Genomic DNA, 24,612 nt, shown 5'->3' on the forward strand with positions numbered 1-24,612 from the left:
TTTTTTTTAATTAGTCGGGTGTGGTGGCACGTGCCTGTAGTCCCGGCTACTTGGGAGGTTGAGGCAGAAGGATCATTTGAGCCTGGAGGTTAAGGGTGCAGTAAGCTAGGATGATGCTAGTGCATGCCAGCCTGGATGACAGAGCACTACTTTGTCTCAAAAAAAAAAAACAAAACCACCAAAAATACATTAGTCAATATATATAACAATGGTAACTATGGAAAACCCTTATGAAAATTGGTTAATTCTTGGAATTTCAAATATCAGAAGCTGAGAATTCTTCAAACCAAGAACCTGACTTGAAATTACCAAGAAGAGGCCACAAGAATTACATGAAACATTTGTGGATTCTACATCCTGGGAAGATTGTTTTGATGAATAATTAGAGCACGCAGGTTTCACAAAGGTAAGAAGAAAGTAATGCAGGTGGAGAAAAATCACTCTGAAATCACAGCTCTTCTTATCTTTTACCTGGGAGAGGGATATCAGGAAATACTTACTAGTATCTGGAGTTTTCCCTTCAGCTCTGCCAAATAAAAATTCATATTTGGCCTTAGCAACACTTTGGGAATGTGCGGATGCATTGTTCACCCAAACAAACGTCTCTGCCTGCAAAATTAGAACAAAACAAAGACACATTTAAAATACACCATAAAAAAATACATCATAAAACAAATTATCCAACATGAGATTGGTAATTATGACATATGTACTTGATGCTATCTAACCATTCAAAATGAAACATGAAAAATACAACCTGAAAAGAATCAGAATACAAACTATCACTGCATTATTACAACTATATAAAAATGTATACATATAAACATCTATAGGGAAGTCAGCGGAAAATAAAAAGGATGGCTTGAATGGGAGGTTGAATTATGGTCGGTTTTTTAAAAATTAATGTTACTTTTCTGCAATTACAAAACTATATTTTGGCTGGGCGTGGTAGCTCACACCTGTAATCTCAGCACTTTGAGAGGTCAAAGTGGGTGGATCACTATGTCAGGATTTCAAGACCAGCCTGACCAACATGGTGAAACCCCAACTCTACTAAAAACACAAAACTTAGTTGGGCCTTGTGGTTCCTGTAATATTAGCTACTCAGGAGGCTGAGGCAAGAGAATCGCTTGAACCGGGGAGGCAGAGGCTGTAGTGAGCCGAGATCGCGCCACTGCACTCCAGCCTGGCTGACAGAGCAAGAATCCATCTCAAAAAAAAAAAAAGAAAGAAAACTGTATTTTGTTTTTAAACACATCATTTTCCAAGTGATTATCATTACCCACAGTCCATAACAAGAATATTTCTTTGTGTGGCTTCTGTTAAAGTACACCAACAAAAAAAAAAAAAAAAACAGTCTTTCCCCAAAATAGATCACATTTTTAAATAATCAGGAACACCATTCAGCCAAACAGGGCATGGAACAGAACTGCCAGGCATCCCATTTATACTGATTGTCCTACATTTCAACATCTGTCCCAGGGTCCTATGTAATTCCTAAAGTCCCTTATTTGAAATAAGAACTACAAAGGTGATGGTGAAAATGGTACATCCTAACTCTGAACTCCTAAGACCTCCTTCCTCACTGTTTCAGGCAACTATCAAAAACCAGGAGTGTCTCTGTTCTCTGGCTGAGGACTAATTAAAAATAAGTTGCAAGGAAAAAAAATTCCAGACACAAAGAAATTTGACCTAGCCCAGTCAGGGAGACCTTCTTTTGCCTCTTTACTCTGAACCTAAACATTAACCAGGATACAGATATCACCCATACTGGTTTCTACCCACTGGTTATGAGACATCATCTTTTCTCATGTCTGAACAGTGACTGACCATTCACTTTGGGGGAGAGAAGCGTGAATGGTTTTTATCAGCAACCAAGTAACTATTTCAAAGAGGGAAATGTTAGTATTTCTATTCTATGCTTTGGAGCAGAAATGACTGACAATAGTAGGAAGACCCTATCACAACTCCATCTCCCCACTGGAGACAGGTTCAGGGGGCAGACTCCACTTTGTTCTTCAACACCAATAGCAAAGAGCTAGTGTGCGCAACATTCAGATAGTAATTTCTTAAAAGAGCTCCACTATCGCTTAATGTTCATAATGTGTCAATTGTATCAGTCTGAAAAGGTGCATACTCCTCTTGGTGTTATGTGTTTGATAATCACAGGTTGTTAATTATCCTTTTCCCCAATAGAGAGGAAATATTAATTTTGTGATGTGTTTGGGGAGCTTCAGGCTACTAAAAGAGGAACCTAGCCAAGGGGCTGCCACCTAAGGTGCCCTAATTTAGGCAGGTGGTCAGGGAAAGCTCTCTGAGAAGCTAACACCTGCAGAGATGAGAAATACGACAGGCTGGGGAAGGTCAGCGACATATTGGTAGGAAGGCCATACGCATGGCCTTAAGGAATGGAAGGACGGATGAGGTTACTCAGACAACTAAGAGAAGGCCAATGTGGCCACAGAAGAGAGGATGAGCGGGCAAGTTTAAAGACTTGCAGGATGAAAAGTGTAGGTCAAGGAAAAGATGAAGCAGTTTGATGGGTTTGATGGGAAGCTACTGAAGGGTTTTATGGGATACAGTGATTCATTTGCATTTTAAAAGATGATTCATTTACACTTTTAAAAGATCATATGGGTGTTATATGGAAAATGAATTGGAGTGAGACAATTAGAAGCAGAGATAACAGCTAGAAATCCAAATGAGAACAGGGAAGCTTGGAGGAAATAGGCAAAAGTGGATGAATTAAAATATATTTTGTAGGAAGAATTACACAGTTTGCTGATAAACTGGATTTAAAGAATGAGGGAAAGGGGCCGGGCAAAGTGGCTCATGCCTTTAATCTTAGCACTTTGGGAGGCCAAAGTGGGTGGATCACTTGAGGTCAGGAGTTCAAGACCAGCCTGGCCAACATGGCGAAACCCCGTGTCTACTAAAAAATACAAAAATTGGCCAGGCGTGGTGCCATGCACCTGTGATCCCAGCTACTCAGGAGGCTAAGGCAGGAGCATCACTTGAACCTGGGAGGTGGAGGTTGCAGTGAGCCGAGATGGCACCACTGCACTCCAGCCTGGGTGACAAGAGTAAAACTCCGTCTCAGAAAACTGAAAAAAAAAAAAACAAAGAGGGAAAGGGAGAGATTAAGGATAACTATAATAGATACTAACCACTTACTCCGTGCCAGGCATTGTTCTAACGTAATATATGGAATATCTCATTTCATGCTCAGAACAATTCTATGAGGTGAGGGCTACTGTCATCCCCATCTCATAGGTGGGAAAAAGGAGGCAACGAGAGGCTAAACAATTTTTCCAAAGATATATGAATCCCAGATTCACATCCAAGCAGTCCAAATCTAGAACTCTTGGCGCTGGGGATGACTCCCAGGGATCTGGCTTGAACAACCAGGGGCATGTATTGAGAATGGAGAGACTACAGAAGAAACAGTATCAATAGGCTGCATTTGGGCTTCCAAGTGATCCCCCAAGGACTCGCTAAAACATCAGAAAAGAACATTTTAATAAAGGAATCCATTACAAGGGTGCTAGAAAACAAGAAAAGATATATAAAGCAAAAGATCTATAAAGCAAAAGTTTCAAGAAATTCCAAGAAGATAAATTTTTGCTTAGAATCTCAACTTTAAGGCCAAGAACTATTCTCTAAAGGTTCCCTTTGAACAAGGATTCTTAACCTCAGGTCCACCGGGAAGGAAGTGCCCATCAACAGAATTCTGGAAGTATGAAGCTGGGGAGGGGGTGATTTACATCTTTACTTGCATTTACCTGGAGATGAAATTTAGCATGTTTTCAAATACAAATGTAAGCAACAAATCAGAGTATCGGTAGCAATAACTATAACTTGTCATCAATAGAAATTAATCATTTTCACACCATGTAATAGTTACTGCAGATATCTTGAAATACTTATACTCATCCCTAGTTTGAAATGATAATAGTTACTAGACTCACCATTAAATCTTGTTATCAATAAAGAAACTTGGCATTTTTGGTTTTTTTACAGATGGGATCTAGATATATTGCCCCAACTGGACTCAAACTCTTGGCCTCAAGCAATCCTCCTGCCTAAGCCTCCTGAGAAGCTGGGATACATATATTATCATACCACAAGTGTAATATTTTGGTAGCCAAATTGGTTTCTTTGGCAATGCTATCTATATTATTGTATGCATTTGAAATGCATTATTCTGACAAAAGATCTAGAATTTTATCAGACTATCAAGAGGGGCCTGCTCAAGACTATTGTTTCTCAAACTGCAGCTCATGACCCATCAGTGGCTGTAAAATCACTTCAGCGGCTCATGACCATATTTTCATATAAATAAGTTTATACACAGATATCTAATAGAATAAAAGTAAAAATACCAGAGCAGAAAACACATTGTAAGATAAGCATTGTTTCATGGAACGTCTAAGTCACACATGCATGTGAGTATGTGAGTGTGTGTACTGAGTCATGAGTAAAAGTGTATTTCTCAAGGTTGTGCATGACCTAAACTGTTTGAAACACATTACCCTAGAGTGGTTCTCAAAATTTATCATGAATTAGCATCACCTACAGCACCAATTAAAACACGTACTGCTGGGGCCCATCCCAGAGTTTCTGATTCCGTAGGTCTGAGGTGGGACCTGAGAATCTGCATTTTCTAACAATTTTTCAGGTGATGCTGATGTTGCTGGTCCAGGAACCATCTTTTTTGTGAACCACTGCTCTAGACCAATGGTTTTCATACTTTGTTGTATATATGAATCACCTGGAATCTTGTTAAAACATAAACCAAGCAGGGTAAGGCGGGGCCTGGGACTCTGCGTTCCTAGAAGTTCCCAGGTAACCCTGATCCACAGACCAGCTTTGAGGAGCAAGACTTGAAGGCGCTAAGGTTTCAGAATGAAGCAGTGTTCAAAGCACACTCAGACTATCACAAAAGCAAAACTTTGTTTTAAAAGGGCTGCTCTACCTAGAAGTAAAATTCACTAAAGGGCTCTACTTAATAAAGTGCTCCATTAACATACTCCGCCTTGCTAAATAATACAAAATTCATTCTGCCTGCATTTGTGTGGAGGCTAAAGTAACTATCTCTTGGCAGCTAATATGCCATGTCGACTTCTGATTAACCCCAGTTCTGCGAATGCCTCTGAGATTTCCAATTTATCTACTGCTTCTTGCGTAATAGCACATACTTACAGTAAATCCTGCCCTTAGATCAAATTCCTGCCTATTCCCTCTGAAGCATGTGTGTCCCTTACCCATGGGATATAATCCCTGGGTCTGGGGCATAAGGGCATGGAGATCCACCTGTCTTGTAGTTGCCCAAAACCATGCTTCTGTCTGTCAGCTCCCCAATAAAATCACCCTATAACAACAGCCTGAACCTGTCTGCCTTCTGCTTTGGTTTCTCAGCTCCACCTGCGCTGGTGGGTTATTCTTACCAAACAATTAGTTATTCTTGAAGCTGTGAGCCCCTACCGATATATCCTCTTCCCATGGCAACGCTGATAAATCTTTACTGATCTCTCCAATAATTTATGCAGGTCTTTGAAAACTGTATTGTTAAAACAATCAGATTAATGAAAGACCCACATAATTCAGACTATTATTTCCTTTGGCATTACTAACTGAATAAAATATATTCTTTTGTTTCATCACAGTTGTTTTTAGGAACATAAATCTCCTTAAGAAGCATGGCATATGAAACATTAGCAGATGGACTGATGGTCAGGTGATTGAACTTAAATCTCGGCTCTGATAGTATCACTCAGTCTCACACAAATGCTTCATGTTTGATCGGCTTCCCCATTGATAAAAAGTGTTACCCAAATTTATCTCTCAGGTCTCTCTGAATTCTGAAGCACAATGATTCTTCACACTTCTGAACCAGCTTCACAGACACTTCACAACGAAGCAGTAACATCTTTTCCTTGTGATAAAATTACAATGGCATGATCCCCAAAACAGAACCCCTATTTAAAGGTGCAAGCCCACCATTAAATGGATGAGACAAACGAAATCTCAACCTTACATTTGGTACGGCTTTTCACATTTACAAAGAAGTATACTCACATTACCCAACCGGCAACATGTTACCGATTAGAATTACCAATTTTAGACACAAGATAAGCACTACTGATACAGAATAACTTTTTTTTTTTTTTTTTTTGAGACAGAGTTTCACTCTGTCACCCAGGCGGGAGTGCAATGGTGCAATCTTGGCTCACTGCAACCTCTGCCTCCCGGGTTCAAGAGTTTCTCCTGCCTCAGCCTCCAGAGTAGCTGGGATTACAGGCATGCTTCACCAGGTCCAGCTAATTTTTGTATTTTTGGTAGAGACACTACCGATGTAGAATGCCTTTTTTTTTTTTTGCAGACAGAGTTTTGCTCTGTCACTCAGGCTGGAGTGCAGTGGTGCAATCTTGGCTCACTGCAACCTCCGCCTCCTGGGTTCAAGTGATTCTCCTGCCTCAGCCTCCAGAGTTGCTGGGATTACAGGCACGCATCACCATGCCCAGCTAATTTTTGTATTTTTAGTAGAGACAGGGTTTCACCATGTTGGCCAAGTTGGTCTCGAACTTCTGACCTCAGGTGATCCGCCCACCTCCGCCTCCCAAAGTGCTGGGGTTACAAAAGGCATGAGCCGCCACACCCAGCCTAGAATTATTCTTTTAATTAATTGTTTAGCTGTAAAAAAAAAAAATCAAAAAGACAAAGCAGAAAGCTACAGGCAAATTTTAGAAGTACAAGTGGTTTTCAGTTGATTTGGGAAGGGAATGATGAGGCCAGAGGAGGCAGGAAGCAGAAAAAGGTTAAGAGTAGAGTTTGAGAAAGGTGGCATGCTCCTTCGTTTCCTTAATTATTTCAACTTCAGTATGATTTTGAGAGAATCCAAAAGCCTCCAAGTCAGCCAGTGAGTATTATAAAGAAAAAATTAAACACTAAAGACTATAAAATATTATTTCATGACTCACTCAAAACTAACACTTGATTCCAACAGTCACATTCTGCACTTCATCCTGTTCAATCCCATCTGCTCCCATCGCCCGGCAGAAGCCAGGCCCAGGCAAGCAGGGTGCCACGCACAACTCAAGTGCAGGCAGGGACAAGAAGCTCAAGGCTAATGCTGCAAAGGGTAACAGTTAGGTGTTACGGGCTGAATTGTGTTCCCCCAAAATTCGTATGTTGAAGTCCTAACTCCCAGGACCTCAAGTGTAACTGTATTTGGGGATAAGGTCTTTTAAGAGATAATTTGGTTAAAATGAAATCAGTAGAGTGTCCTAACTTAACATGACTGATGTCCTCATATGAAAAGATGAGGGCAGACACACACAGAGAAAAGACCATGTGAAGACACAGGGAGAAGGTGGCCATCTGCAAGACAAAGAGAGAGGCCTCAGAATAAAGCAACCCTTCCAATGCTTTGATCTCAAATTTCTACTCTCTAGAACTGTAACAATATTAATTTCTGTTGTTTCAGCCACTCTGTTTATGTTACTTTATTACAGCAGCCTAGTTAACTATTACTTTAGAAAAAGCTAAAGATTGGAGGGCAAAAGGAAAATTCTCCAGGATGACAGGTAACAACCCCTGCTATTCCTTTTTTTTTTTTTTTTTTTTTGAGATGGAGTCTTGCTGTGTCGCCCAGGCTGGAGTGCAGTGGCATGATCTCGGCTCACTGCAAGCTCTGCCTCCCAGGTTCACGCCATTCTCCTGCCTCAGCCTCCCGCTATTCCCTTTTAATAAGCAAAAGCATCTGGATGAGAAGGTATATCCTTGCACCAGCCCACACAGGGGGAATGTGAGTTTGAAGACACGTAAAGTTGTAAAAGGAGGTGAATCATTCATTCTAGCCAAAAATAATGAAGTATAATACTCTGATCCAGTGGTTCTCCCAGCTGTGTACATGAGAATCCTAAGATTCAAAGAAGCTGCCTGGGTATAGAGACAGGGTGGCTGCAAAGATCAACAAAGGGAGGCATGGTGAAAAAGACTCTTGTTTACTCAACCCCACACCACTTTTGCAACCACAGTAGCTCCATTTCTGTTTTAAAGATTCAGGTTCTCTACCAGGTTTATGGGGAAGGGAGACATCCATTGTAAAAGAAAAAAAAAAAAAGTTAAAAAAATCACTGTTGTTTATTTCTGGATAAGATGGCAAAATAAATCTACACCTCTGCATTTGCTCTCATCCAAAACTACTAAAAGCACAGTAAAGAGATTTTTCTTATAAAAGCACAAACCCACAGGAAATAGAATAAGAAAAACAACAACATTTTGAAGCAAATAATCTAGTGATAACTGACATAGGAGACCACAGGAAAACCTGGGGAAAGCAAAGAACCAATTCAATACACCCCACAAGAAATCCAAACGACAAGGTAATAAGGGAGCCTGGTAAACTCTTGAAGTGAAGGAAAAGGGAGTGCCTTAGATACAGAGGACTATTCATAAGGAATGGTCATCAAGCACTTAAGTCCTCAGATCCCTGCCCCTACTGCACTGGGCGACAGCCCCTACCCTACTCAGGTAAAACAACAGTTTTATTGACGAGAGAGATTTTTCAGAGAGCACTCTGGCCTGTGGGACACCAGAAACTACTGAAGTTAAAGATAGCATAGTGGAAACTGGGATTTGTACGCTGGATGTTAAGATGCTTAACTTTCTTCACTTACCAAGCTAATGAAATTATGGCACCCTATACTTCACCCTGCAAGCAGGAGACCTGAAGAGTTTTCACCGGGGAAAGTAGCCAGACCAAGAAGAAAAACCTGCAAAATTAGGTCAGGACTCTCCTAGTAAATAACTCAACCAGATCCTCCTACAGTGAGGCTTAGAGCTGCCACTTGGCTCTAACACCCCAATACTGTATCACATTGTACTCCTTCACCTTCATGACTGGTGGTTTTGAAAGCCACAGGCCAGTTATTTTACAGAATGTTCTTCAACTTGGGCTTATCATCATGTTTCACGATGCTGTTCTTCTCTTTGCACCCTATCAGTGGCACATGATTTCAATTTGTCCAATTACAGATCACATTCGCTTTCATCTGCCAGGTTCCTCCACTGAGAAACCTTTTTAAGTTGACTTAAAAAGTTTAACTCGGCCAGGAGTGGTGGCTCACGTCTGTAATCCCAGCACTCTGGGAGGCCAAGGCGGGCCCAGCACTCTGGGAGGCAAAGGCGGGCAGATGACCTGAGGTCAGGGGTTTTTGAGACCAGCCTGGCCAACATGGTGAAACCCCATCTCTACTAAAATACAAAATTAGCCAGGTGTTGTGGCGCATGCCCATAATCCCAGCTACTTGGGAGGTTGAGGCAGGAGAATCACTTGATCCCAGGAGGTGGAGGTTGCAGTGAGACAAGACTGAGCCACTGCACTCCAGTCTGGGCGACAGAGTGAGACTCCGTCTCAAAATAAATAAATAAACAAAGTTTAAGTCAGCTTAAACTTTTTCTCTTAGTAACTAATTATTATGCTGTGGAAAGGCACTTAGGAACTATGTAAATATCTTATTTCACATCAAACTTTCAATTTATAATTTTATTTATTTTTATCAGAACAGGCTGAATCTATTGCTTTTTTATTTCAGTGTTCCAATTGCCCAGTTGGGACCGATAGAAGCCTCTTGAAGTTGGCTTCTGTGTCTTTTGACATGTCCCCATTATTCTCTGAGCATTTCTTTACTTTCTTACGCCACAGATGCTTCATGCTTCTCTTATGTTTTCCATCTGCCCTAAAATGAGCCAGTTTATTTTAAAACAAAACCAGTTCCTTTCAATAAAAAATATTCTCTAGATCCAAGACCTCAACATTAGCTGTGCTTACTGTTATCGGAGTGTAGCTGCTCACAGGTCAGCTAGGGCATTTCAGACACACACACACACACAGACACACACACACAGACACACACACAAACAGACACAGACACACACACACACAGACACACACACACAGACACACACACACATACAGACACACACACAGACACACAGACACACATACATAACAGACACACACAGACATACATACACACACACAGACACACACACACAGACACAGAAACACACACAGACACATGCCCACACAGACACACACACATACACACACACATACACGCACACACACATACATACACATACACACACATACACATACACACACAGACACAGACACAGACACACACAAAAACACATTCACTGTGGTATACTTATATAAAGGCCCTCGCCGACAAAATGTCTACATTCTAAACCCTGGAGCCTGTGAATGTCACCTTACATGGCATAGCCTTTGAAGATGTGATTAAATTTCTGGGCATGGGAGGGCTATATTGGAGTAGCCAGAACCCTAAATGCNCACACAGACACACACACAAACAGACACAGACACACACACACACAGACACACACACACAGACACACACACACATACAGACACACACACAGACACACAGACACACATACATAACAGACACACACAGACATACATACACACACACAGACACACACACACAGACACAGAAACACACACAGACACATGCCCACACAGACACACACACATACACACACACATACACGCACACACACATACATACACATACACACACATACACATACACACACAGACACAGACACAGACACACACAAAACACATTCACTGTGGTATACTTATATAAAGGCCCTCGCCGACAAAATGTCTACATTCTAAACCCTGGAGCCTGTGAATGTCACCTTACATGGCATAGCCTTTGAAGATGTGATTAAATTTCTGGGCATGGGAGGGCTATATTGGAGTAGCCAGAACCCTAAATGCCATCACATGTATCCTTATAAAAGGGAAGAAAAGGAAGATCTGAGGCAGAAGAGAAGAAAGTCATCAGACAGAAGCATAGAAAAGTAGAGCCAGAGATAAGATACTACAACACTGGCTTTGAACATGGAGGAAGGGGCTGTGAGCCAAGGAATGCAAGAAATGCAGCTCTAGAGTCTAGAAATGGCGAAGAAACAGATTATCCTCTGGCAGCTTGATTTTAGCCCCTAAGACTTTCTGAATTCTGCTCTCCAGAACTTCAAGAGAATAAATCTCTGTTGCTTTAAGCCACCAAGTTTGTGGTACTTTGTTCCAGCAGCTACAGAAAACCAATACAGATCAACAGAAATATACATAAATACACACTTTATATCTACATTATCTCTATATCTACCTTATCTAATAAAAAACCATAAGTCGACTGGGCATGGTGGCTCACGCCTGTAATCCCAGCACTTTGGGAGGCCCAGGTGGGCGGTTTACCTGAGGTCAGGAGTTTGAGACCAGCCTGGTCAACATGGTGAAACCCCATCTCTACAAAAATATACAAAGAAGCCATGTGCAGTGGCGCAGGTTTGTAACCCCAGCTGCTCAGGAGGCTGAGACGGGAGAATCGCTTGAACCCAGGAAGCAGAGGTTGCAGTGAGCCGAGATTGCGCCATGCACTCCAGCCTGGGTGACAGAGCGAGACACCATCTTCAAAAAAAACCATTAATCTACATTCACATTTTTCCATAAATGTATTTCTGCTGCTTTCAAGTACAAATGAGTCATTAATGAGACAATCACAAGACTAATATGTAACTTGTTACTCCACCTGTACTGTTCCTTGTTAGCACAGTTCATCCAAATACACTTTGCTCTCCCTCTATAATTAAGACTTTCCACTATAAATAAAAATTTTGTATTACTGAAAAACAAAGAAAACTATCCATTCCCTCAGTTTGTCTGGCAATAAAGAGGAAGATTCAAGTCCTAGCACATGTAGCATTTTTTTCCTTTAAAAATATATTTGAGGCCAGGTGCGGTGGCTCATGCTGTAATCTCAATGGTTTGGGAGGTCAAACTGAGAGGATTGCCTGAGGCCGGGAGTTCGAGACCAGCCTGTGCAATATAGCCAGACCCCTGTCCAAATAAATAAATAAACAAACAAACAAACAAACCAGGCATAGTGTCATGCAACTATGGGCCCCGCCACTCAGGAGGGTAGAGCAGGAAGATCACCTGAGCCCAGGAGGTTGAGGCTGCAAGTGAACTATGATTGTGCCGCTGCACTCCAGCCTGGGCACAGAACAAGACCTTGTCTCAACAAATAATAATAACAACATTAAATAATAGAATAAATAAAATTTGCCAGGCATGGTGACTCACGTCTACAATCCCAGTACTTTGGGAGGCCGAGGTGGGTGGATCACCTGAGGTCAGGAGTTTGAGACCAGCCTAACCAATATGGTGAAACCCTGTCTCTACAGAAAAAAAAAAAAAAAAAAAAAAAAATTAGCTGGGTGTGGTGGGGAGCACCTGTAATCCCAGATACTTGGGAGGTTGGTACAGGAGAATTGCTTAAACCTGGGAGATGGAGGTTGCAGCGAGCTGAGACTGTGCCACTGCACTCCAGGTCTGGGCGACAGAGCAAGACTCCGTCTCAAAAAATAAAATAAATAAAATGTATAAAATAAAATCAAATAATAAAATATAAATACATATATGACATACACCTGCACATAAACAAATGGGGAAGACACTCGTGCTTGGGCCAAAGGGGATGGCCCACGTATTCCCTACAACCAGTCCCTCGTCTCCTCACAGACTAACTGGACAGATATTCCAAAAGTCAATAACTACACCAAGTAAAAAAGTAAAACTGGGACAGAAAGCCTCTCAAGAGTAGAGAGAAGCCCAAAACAGCCAGGAGGCAAACCAGGAAGCTGAAAGGCCCACTCTTTAATTCGTGAAGGTTAGAAACAGCATGGAAACCAAAGGGTAAAGCAGGAAATGGACCACCAGCCTAAGGCGAAAGACGTGGGCAAAAAGCAAGCCTTGCTGCCAGCTTGTTTTTAATTGTGTGAGCACAAGACCAAGAGCTGAATTCATGGTCTTTTTAAAAGCCTTTGGAGGTCCATTCTCATTTTCCCACCAGCTGCTCTCTTCACTCTGTCCATTTCCAGTGTGAAAGCACGCTCCCCTGGGACAAGGGTAAGCCAGGGTTCTGCTGCTCCTCCAGACATGGAGTCAGGGCACAGCAGCCATATGGGGTGGCGGGGGGCCCAGAGAAGAGCCACAGTGGCACGAGCTGGCTTCCATCGACACACATGTGAAGACAGAGGAAAGACAAGAAAGCATGCCTTTAACAGGGTCAAACGAATCTTCTTTTGGCAAACGTCATGTGGGACCCATTTTAGTTGTCTTCTGACCAAATGGGAAGATTCTATTCCCCTTCTAGGAACATGCCTGTCCTGGGCAAGGCTCTGAATTCATAATACCCCAGGGCTTCTTACCAATGGTGATAGCTGCTTTATTTTATTTTATTTTATTATTTTTTTTGAAGTGTGATGTAGAAAGCTGGAAGCTGGAAAGCTAGGATGGTAAACACTCATTTGTAATAAAGCCTCCCATAAAACCAAAGTAGGATAGAAGGATCAAGTCTTCTTCACACTCCTTCACTAAGACAGCAGTAACTAAAGAGCTAGAGACCTTCAATGACAGACTCTGAAAGAAAATTAACAACCGACTATTATGAGTTCACAGCATATCCTCCGCCTTTCCCACCATCTCACAATCAGTAATGACACACTGAGAAGACGGGAGGCCTTGGACAGCAAACAATAAACCCAGTGATTCAAGACTTCATCTCGCCTTTCCCCCTACCTGTTCCTGATGTTTTTTGCCTTCCTCAGATTCTGGACCTATGTGCTTCTGATAATGTTTAAAATTCACAAATGAAGCAGACAGTATAAATATTTGCATTTAAAAAATAAAAACCTTGTTAATCCTTTGAATACATCTTACTGGCTACAGACTCCAGATTCTTAACAGGAGGATGGAGCTCTCCACATTGGGAGAGCACTTGGGGATTTAAGTCGGGTCACATGAGGAAAAGCTGAAGACTACAGAGAACTTTAAAAGTCAGCCCAGTATAATAGGGATCCCTATGAGGAAATCCACCAGACTGAATAAATAACATTCATAAATGCTCCTCTATTTCTTTCTTCAAAAAATGGAGGCGGGTCGGATGCAGAAAACAATCAAAACAAGTACTATGCAAAGCAGAGACTACAGGCGCCCACAAAATGTTCAATAAATATTTTTCCTGAATGCTTGCAAACTCGGAAACTTCAAAAAAAAAAAAAAAAAAAAAAAAAAAAAAAAAAAACACAAAATTTTGAAAAAGGGTAAGAAAAAACCCAAAAAAAAAAAAAAAAAACCTGAAATCTTGGAAAAGGTTAGGAAGAAGTCCTACAAAGAAATTACATAAGCATCAGCCTCAGTCACCTAAATCTGCTTTGAAAACATCACAGTATCTTTGGTCATTTCAGAAGTTCCACTAACTTCTGAAACAAAATGAAACCCACTCTATATTTTTAGAAAATGTAATTTGTCACTTTGACGAAGAGAAAAACAGGTGCTAAATGTGATTTTAAGGTGGGAATCATGAGAAATAAGTGTCTTCTCACCTTAGTTTACTGTATCTCTATTTCCCTTAACTTGAAAGTGATCTCTTGACGGCTACTGTGTATTTCAGTGAAACATGTAATACCGAGAACTGCACCTTACAAATAAGACAGGCAAAAGATTGCTTTTGATTAAGATAAGAATATAGTTCTAGTTTTCTTCTCTTCCAAGGAGTTATATGAGTGATCAAACAAATTAAACCAATATTATTTTCTACTTACACAGTATTAATCATTTACCCAACCTACATGTATGCAGAAAAAAAATAATCTCCTAGGCAAATATAAACATTCTGAAACTCATGAAATCCATGTTGTGATTTACACTAAAATAGCACATGAAATATTGAAAATAATATAATCATTGCATTCATTTCTGTAAGAAAATACATGGCCCACCTAAATTTCATCAAAGCTAAATATCTCCAAACAAATGATCATGCGCTTCATATCACAAAGAAAATCAGAAGCCAGATCACCCAGTGGAAAGCTTTTGGTTCTGTGTGTAGGACATAAATCATGACCAGATGACACCAAGCATTTCATCCCTGGCTGTTAACAGATGAACATTATGAAGAACTGTCCATAAACCGAGCTAAGAGCATCTACAAAACACATGTGTGTAAGATCAAGGTAAAGAGGGGCACCAAAGTGAACATAAGATCCTGAAAATATAAATTTAGCAAAAAATTTCACATCACTTCTCAGACAACACTATCTCTGGTCTTGGTAAATTTTTTTCATCATATTTTAAATTTTAATTTAAAATGAGATAGGAAAGTAAAATGCATTATATGGGTGCTTAATACTCCTGTCAATTACCAGTAAAGTCATTCTTCAAAATGTCCTGACAAGACAAGATGCATTAACTGCCTGACTTTCCACTGAGAAATTCTTACATCCCAGCTTCAGGGAGGTCCTGAGGGCAGTTAATAGGTGAAGAAACACTAGAGAAACTGACAAAGTACCTGGATTTTTATTTCAGAAGATCTCCATTATTTAAACTAAAGCATTGTCAGGATACTCATACTACCTGCAATATGAAAAAGTTCCCATTATACCTGTTTAGCTTTTACAAAGAAACAAACTATTTTTAATGAATATTCAAAGACACAAACTATTCGTCGAAAGGTGAAAGGAATAAACTTCTCAGAAAGGAATTGTTTACAGAAGCATATTACAAGTGGTTATTTTATTAGTTTTTTTGAGGAACTCTGTTATTTTTCCATTTAACACATCCATCACCTCAAATACTTTTTGTATTTTGTGGTAGCAACATTCGAAATTTACTCTCAGTGATTTTGAAATATATAATACACTATTATTAAAATTATATTCACGGTGCTCTGCAATAGCACTCAAAAAAAAAAAAAAAAAAAAAAAAAAACAACTTACTCCTCTCGTCCACCTGAGGCTTTGTACCCTCTGACCATCATCTCCCCGTTTCCCCCACTCCAGTCTCTGGTAACCACTATTCTGCTTTCTGCTTCTATAAGTTCCATTGTTTCAGAGCCCACATACACGTGAGAACATGCAGTATCTGCCCTTTTATGCCCAGCTCATTTCCTTATTTCACTTCCTAACATCACTTTGTATCCCATAAATATATACAACTATCACTTGTCAATTTATGATTCATATATTTAAATATATGTAATATGAAATATTATATCTATATCTGTATCTATATTATACCTATCTATATCTGTATCTATATTTTTTTAAGGAAATAATTCTTCCAGACTTCCAGGACCCATTTGGTCAACGACCTCTTGGGGAACACCAGGTTGTTCCCTGGTGCCCTGACAGAGTTTATCGGCCTCACCACAGACACAAGTGATCCAAGAATTGCCCTGTGTCATGCACTTGAGAAAGACAACATAGGAGACACAGTATTTCTGTTGGTCTAGGGCCAAGCTGCAATGGGTTACCTGGGGTGTTTGTGGATAAACTGCTGATTGCTAGATTGAATCGGATTCTTAGGAATGGAGCTGCAGAAGCTGCATTTTGACTTGACTCCTCCAGGTGATTCTTAGGCATGCTGACGTTTGAGTATTCATTCTGGAGCTATGTGAGTATACAACAGAGTCCTCAAAAAGAGAAGGGCATGGTGGCTCACACCTATAATCCCAGCACTTTGGGAGGTCGTGGTGGGAGGATTGTTTGAGCCTAGGAGTTAAAGAAAAGCCTGGGCAATATGGTGAGACCCCATCTCTTAAAAAAATTTAAAAAATAGCCAGGTGTGGTGGCACATGCCTGTAACCTGCAGTTTACCCAGCTACTCAGGAGGCTGAGCAGGGAGAATCACTTGCGTCCAGGAATTAAAGGCTACAATGAGGTATGATCACACCACCGCACTTCAGCCTGGGGGACAGAGCAAGACCCTGTCTCAAGGAAACAAAACACAAACTAAAAAGGACCAAGGAACAGCAGGGCAGTGGAAAGTAAGGAACAAAATGCAATCCTCTTGGGCCACATCCACCATCCCTACAACACAAACCACAACCACGAAGTACCTGGAAAAATGCACTGACAGGTTAGGATTTCTGGCTTCTTGAGGGTGTTTTACAATGGATGTTAACATTGTTAGTTGCTTTTATCAATGGCTTCAAATTTGTGCAATTAGTGAAAATAATGCCATTAGCCATGAAGTTGCTTTTGGACCCAAGCAATCAAGGAATATACTACTAGGAAATGGGCCAGGCGGAGTGGCTCATGCCTGTAATCCTAGCACTTTGGGAGGCCGAGCAGGGTGGATCACCTCAGGTCAGGAGTTTGAGACCAGCCTGGCCAACATAGTGAAACCCCTGCTCTACTAAAAACACAAAAAATCAGCCGGTGTGGTGCTGGGCACCTGTAATCCTGAGGCAGGAGAATCATCTGAACCTGGGAGGCGGAGATTGCCCAGATTGCACCATTGCACCCCAGCCTGGGCAACAAGAATGAAACTCTATCTCAAAAAAAAAAAAAAAAAAAAAAAACTGGGAAACGTTCCTTGCTACAAAACACAAATCAGTCTCACAAATACTGCATTTTCAACAGACAATGCATGAACTAAAGAATAATGGGTCAGTGCCAGTTACCTTTGTTCTTAAATACAGAACACTGGAGAATAAATGATTCACCAAGAGATGTCCTCAATTTCATAGTTTTAAAGAGGTCTACATCCTACTGCCCCCTACCCACATGCCTACCCCAGCTCTGATCTCCAGAGCTTCTGAAGATTACAGGCTTATTCTTTCTATCTTTACATCCGTAATTGGAACATAAAAATAATGTGATAAACTGTTAATTTTAAGAATGCTTGTTTGAGCTTGCCAGGGACCTAAAACGGACTCGTTTCTGTGGAAATATAAGAGATCCAAATAATTGAATTATAAGTAAACTTTTGGAATTCACGTGTGAAAGGCAGAGATCACCTATACAATTTATTGATACACAAGATAGTAAAATCTGGTTCAATGCGGTTAACAGCTTACATCAATTTACAAACAAAGACTATTGATGTGACTCTGATGACAAATCCCTAATTGTGCTGTGAGGAGCTGAGAACAAATCATCTTCTAACAAGAACAAATGAATTAAATACTAAAGTGGGATTATTAGAGTAATACTTCCATTATTTGGAGCACAATAATCCAGCAAACGTATTTGGAATATAGAAAGCAGATTTTCAGAGTGACCAAAGCATACATGTTTAAAAGTCCATGCAATTAAATACACTTTACTCAGGAGAGCCCTTCAAAGCTCTTACATATGGACAATCTGGAGAAAGTTAGTTATTTTTCTAATTCTTGTAAGAATCCAAACAACTTATTGAGGAGAAGGGCTAATGGCCAGCAGGTACTGTATAAAATCGAGAATGACCACCACAAGTCTGACAGTAAAAACAAATGATGAAAGACAACATAAGCAAAGATAAAAGACATGTATCAACTGTGAGTAAACATCTGCAACATAGATTTAAATATCTAATATATAACAAATTCCAACACATCAATAACCCAGCAGAAAAACAGGCAGAAGATAAAAACAGACCATTTAAGAAATAGAAATACAAATGGCAACTGCACATTAAATGATGTTCAATCTTGCTAATGACCAGTGAAACACAAGTTAAAACAAAAGTCACCAGTTTTTACCCACAATACTGGCAGTGATTAAAAAGACTGACCATCAATTTTGAAAGGCTATGAGGAAACTGATAAACTCCCAGTTGGAGTATAAATTAATGGTGACCTGGCATGTTCATATATATCTCTCTCTCCATATGTGTGTGTGTATGTTGTATGTGTGTGTACATACATATGGTTTAAAACATTTGAACAGATACTCAAGGCAACATGTATGTCAATGGCAGCACTGTTTGTAATAGCAAAAACCAGAAACAATCTGTCCATCGATCTAGAAATGGCTAAATAGGCCAGGTGTGGTGACTCACGCCTGTAATCCCAGCACTTTGGGAGGCCAAGGCGGGCGGATCATCTAAGGTCAGGAGTTCGAGATCAGCCTGGCCAACATGTTAAAACCCTGTCTCTACTAAAATTACAAAAATTAGCTGGGCATGGTGGCAGGCACCTGTAATCCCGGCTACTCGGGAGGCTAAGGCAGGAGAATCGCTTGAACCCGGGAGGCAGAAGCTGCAGCGAGCTAGATCGCACCACTGCACTCCAGCCTGGGTGACAGCAAGACTTCATTTCAAAAAAAAAGAAAAAAGAAAAAGAAATGGCTAAATAAACTATAGGATGGAATACAATGGAGCAATTTTTTAACATGAAGTAAACTTGCATATATTGACATGGATGTATGCCAACATATATTTTAAAAAACTGAAAAAAAAAGTGTAGTATGGCAGTTAAGACACACACATATATGTATGTATACACTCCATACACACATACATAGTACAAGTACAAACTGCAAGGTTGATACTCAAAATACCAAACAACCAGTGACACAGGGCTCTGAGTAGTTTCAGCAGATGCTTGCTCAATCAGAATGAATACCAGCTGTATTGGTACAGGCCATCTAATGCATACACTTGCTCCTCAACTTATAACGTGGCTACATCCCCATCATAAGTTGAAACATATTTTAAGTCAAACCATCTTAAGGACAATCTGTATTGGCCATAAATATTAACAATGCACATAAATATACATAGAAAAACATCTGGAAAAAATAAAAAATCAAAAGATACCTGTGGCACAGTTGATGTGAGGGGCCCAAGATTTGGGGAGGGGTACAATGCTGAATTTGACCTCATCAGTAATGCTTTAAATTTCTATGAAAATGTATTCACGAATTAATTATGTAACTAAAATTTAATTTTATAAGAAGAAAAGAGTAGTATGGAGAAAGTATGTCAGTTGAGATATTCATTTTACTTACCAAGTGTTATGCAGTTCTTGAATCAAATCTGGCTAAAACTTTCTCATAAAGATGACCAATGTTTAGTTCCCTAACCCGGAAGCAATCAACCAACCATCCAACCATCCATCCATCCATCACCAAAAAGGGTTCTGGTCTGAGAAGAACTGCAAGGGACAGTGTCTATCATACTCCAATTTCAGTGGTGGAAGGGATTCACAAAGTAACATCCCGATGAAGTATTTGTCTAGCTTCAAGTCCAGTGGTTCCCAAACTTGGGTGTAACTGAGAATACCTTGAAACCTCACCCCAATTATTCTGTTTTCTCAGGCCTGCAGAGGGGGCTCAAGATTCTGTATCCCTGCCAAACCCCACAAAGTGTCTGATATAGATGGTTCAAGGACCACACACTGAGAAACACTTCTCTAATCCAAGGGAATTACAACATTAATTACAACATTAATCTTTCCACCCTCATCCCAATGAACTGCGTCAACTTTGTAAGTGACGACAGGTTAGGATGGACAGACGCCACAAAAACAGATAACATCAAGGTGCATGCAGATAACGAGGGAGTCAAATAAGCAGAGTACACAATGTGCTAGGCAGCTTTCACTAGACTAGTTGCAGCACTAGCAAATTACCTTCAAATGTTAGTGGTCTACAGTGAAGGCTTATTTCTTGCTCAGACGCTGTCGCTGCTGAGGGCCAACTGTGGCTCTGCTCCAGGTGTGGACAGGCTGAAGAAAAGCTCCCAGCATCTCCTTCATTCTGGAATCTAGGCTGAAGGGGCAGCACTACACTAGATACTTTATATACATTATCTCTTTTTTGTCTTTTTAGAGACAGAGTCTCACTCTGTAACCCAGGCTGGAGTGCAGTGGCACGATCATAGCTCACGCAGCCTTGAACTCTAGGGCTCAAAGGATCCTCCCTCCTCAGCTTCCTGAGTAGCTGGGACTATAAGCGCACCACAGGGCCTGCCTTTGTCTATTTTAATAATATAATTGTTATTGTTGATATATTTTCACTTCAGTTACATATATTTCTTGACTATATAAAACTTTATGCATAACATAATTTATTCATTTATCAATTGTTTACTATTATAGTGTTGCAACAATCAACCCTCTACACATTTCTTTACATCCTTTTCTGATTATTCGTTTATGAAAATCTCCTAGAAGAGAAAACATTGAGATCAAAGGAAATGCATATTCAATACTCTTGATACTTGTTGCTGAGCTATCCTCCACAGAGCCTGTCCCAGGAGTGGACAGGGACTGTGTTTTCAGTCATGTCTGAATCTCAAGCCAAATCATCGCTCTTAGCATATTTTTTTATATTTTTTTTTTATTTTTAAGACGGAGTCTCGTTCTGTCGCCCAGGCTGGAGTGCAGCGGCGAGATCTTGGCTCACTTCAATCTCTGCCTTCTGGGTTCAAGCAATTCTCTAGCCTCAGCATCCCAAGGAGCGAGGACTACAGGTGCATGACACCACCTCAGCTAATTTTTGTATTTGCAGTAGAGAACGAGTTTCACCATGTTGGCCAAGCTGGTCTTGAACCCCTGACCTCAGGTGATCCACCTGCCTCAGCCTCCCAAAGTGCTGGGATTACAGGGATGAGCCACCACGCCTGGCCTATATTTTAGACACCTAATCAACTGAATGAATGGAAGGAAGAAGGAAGCTGAAAGAAAATGACACTTCTGAGGAAGCCGTATGATCTGAGGAAAGGCAGACCGCTGGAGAAGTGAAAACATGCTTAGAAAATGAGAGGTAGGCCCGTTCAGCAGATTGTATCCCGTGAACGAAGGCTGATAATGAAGTATAAGAGATCAGGGCTTCTCAAACTGGGGTGGGCATGCACAACACCGGGACGCTGCTAAAACTCTGGTTCTGATCCAGCAGGTCTGGGGTGGGGCCTGACAGTCTGCATTTCTAACAAGATCCTAGGTGATGGTGACACTGCTGGTCCATGAACTGCACCCCCAATCGTTAAGAAAGTAGATGATTACACACTGGATAGGCAGATTCTCTCTAAAAGATTTCCAATGTCAGGCCCAAAGAGTTTAGAATATATTTATTTGGTAGTCAATTTAAGGAAAGGGGTGTGATGAAGGTTTCTGAGCAAGGGAGACCTAATCACCTTAAAAAAATCAGATTAATAAAAATCTCCATATACATTACCAACCAAGTCTTGCTTAGAAGATCACTTACTTTGTTTTGTTTTTGTCACTTTAATGTTTTCTCAGTTTTGGTTAATACAGCACAAAAACTTGAGGCTATTTTAGCGAAGTTTCAGTGCTTTACATATATCCCTCTCTAGCCTAAAAATGATTGTCTCCAGCTGTTGTGGGGTGGGGGGAGGGGGAGGGATAGCATTAGCAGATATACCTAATGTAAATGATCAGTTCATGGGTGCAGCACACCAACATGGCACGTGTATACATATGTAACAAACCTGCACGTTGTGCACATGTACCCTAGAACATAAAGTATAATTTTTAAAAAATGATTGTCAATAACAGAAGAGACAATTAACAGACAAAGGATCCAGGGTTTGCCTTTTCCCTGCCTCCCTATCCCTAATCTCCTCTGACCTAATCAGCTGAGGCCACACCCCAAGGCTCCTGGGTGTTGCCTTCTCACTGTATCTGGTGGCAACCAGGACTCCAGTTGGGGGTCCTGTTTATAAAAATAACATAGGGATAACCAAGACTTACATGCCCCTACTACTTCTCCTCTCCCAAGATGAAATCTTAACTTCTTCTTATTCAGTAAGCAGTGACTGCCAATTCTTGGGGCACATCTATCACCATTCGACCACACCTGGGTTTAAGAGTAAACAATTGGACTGGGTGCGGTGCGCTTTGGAGAGGCCCAGATCACGAGGTCAAGAGATCTAGACCATCCTGGCCAACATGGTGAAACCCCGTCTCTACTAAAATACAAAATTAGCTGGGCGTGGCGGTGCACACCTGTAGTTCCAGCTACTTGGGAGGCTGAGGCAGGAGAATCACTTGAACCCGGGAGGCGGAGGTTATGGTGAGCAAAGATCACGTCACTGCACTCCAGCCTAGTGACAGAACAAGGCTCTGACTCAAAAAAAAAAAAAAAAAAGGAAACAATTACACAGGAAACAACAGTGACTGTACAATGTGAGCAAGGACTTCAACTCAGGCAAACAGTGAAAGGTAAAAACACCCTAGATAGAATCTACGGGCCTAACAGCTAATTCCACATCTTCTCATCCATCTCTGTTCCCTCCAGTCATTATTAGCATTGGAAAGATGACAGAAGATGGCCAGCATTTGCTACAATTCTTTCATCTATTCCATTATGGCCTAGAAAGGGAGGGCTGTAAGAAAAGACTCAGGAATGAGGTAGGCAGAACGGCCTGAATACCTTGTGTCTGGGCATTTTGCCGACATCCTCTCATTCCTGCTCATCTAGAACACAGCAGTTTCCGAGGTTCTTACGAGGCTCTCTAGCAGGAAGCCACTGCTTGCCAAAGCTCATGAGATCACCAAGTTAATAATGAATGCACTTGTGGGTGGGGTGAAGTGTGGTGCAGCTAGCATGACTGAGACTTCAAATGACCTGGGCTGTGGGAAATGAGTCTTGGCCAGAACACTTCAGACAGTTGCCATGGCATGCTCATACACTGTTAAGAGTATAAGGAGGTATAACTTCATTGGAAGATAATTTAGCTATTTCTACCACAGTTTGAAATGCATATGCCCTTTTATCCAGCAACTCAACTCATAAGAATTTATTCCACAGACACACGTCAAAGAGGAAGGTACAATGATGTTCATTTCAGCAAAATGTAAGAACTTAAATGTCATCAAGGACCTGGCTAATATATGAAAATATAATAAAATATAAGGTAGATATTTAAAAAGAATGAGAAAAACCTTGTGTGCTACACTGAAACTACCTCCAAGAAATATTATTACATATATAATAATGTATGCATATAATATACCATCTATATAATTATGTAGGCACACCAACACACAGGCTATCCTCTGGTAACAGAGATTGCCTTAGGGGAACTGGGTTTCTGAGGTAAGAGAAAGGCCTTTGTTTTATAACTCCTTCCCTTTCATTTTATTTATTTATCATACATATGTATTACTATTTCCCTTTTCTGTTTACTTTCTTTTGGAGGAATATCTATGTATTTACTTTTGGGTTCCCAGGGCATAGATTCTTTCTGAGCACTCAAGGAATTACAGAAAACATTTATAATGAAAAATGCAGGTCAACCTAGCAACAATAAATGCAAAAATCTTAAATAAGACACTAGCAAAGTTAATTCAACAACAAAAAGATAATCCATCATGACCAAGTTGGCTTTATCCTAAGAATGCCAAGCTGTTTAAATTTCAGAACTCAATCAATATAATTTACCATAGTGACAGATGAAAGGAGAAAACCCACAGGATTATCAGAATACATGCAGAAAATTATATGCAATAAATCTGAATGTCGATTTATTATTTTAAAAATAACCTTAGCAAACAAGGTATACAAAGAACTTCTACAAATCGGTTTAAAGCACTATTTTAAAAATCCAGAATAAACATCATACTTAACAGAGAAATTTTGTTCCAATAAGTCCTATAGACAAACAGGATACAGAGGAGTTAAGTGGTGTTTTGCTTTGTTTTGTTTTTTTCTTTTGAGATAGAGTCTTGCTCTGTTGCCCAGGGTGGAGTGCAGTGTAGTGGTGTGATCTTGGCTTAC

At 40.5% G+C, this 24,612-nt stretch overlaps 1 protein-coding gene across 8 annotated transcripts in view; it reads right to left on the reverse strand.

Moving 5' to 3' along the window:
• Positions 1–24,612, reverse strand: part of PSD3 (pleckstrin and Sec7 domain containing 3) — a 720,908-nt gene that overhangs the window by 404,570 nt on the left and 291,726 nt on the right. For all 8 annotated transcript variants that reach the window (XM_017867267.1, XM_017867272.1, XM_017867266.1 and 5 more), the window contains one exon: positions 501–609. In XM_017867267.1, coding sequence (XP_017722756.1) covers positions 501–609 — 109 coding nt within the window. The remainder of the gene's footprint in view (positions 1–500; positions 610–24,612) is intronic.

The sequence above is a fragment of the Rhinopithecus bieti genome, unplaced genomic scaffold (assembly GCF_001698545.2).
Source record: "Rhinopithecus bieti isolate Rb0 unplaced genomic scaffold, ASM169854v2 scaffold_2888, whole genome shotgun sequence".
NCBI classification, from domain to species: Eukaryota; Metazoa; Chordata; class Mammalia; order Primates; family Cercopithecidae; genus Rhinopithecus; species Rhinopithecus bieti.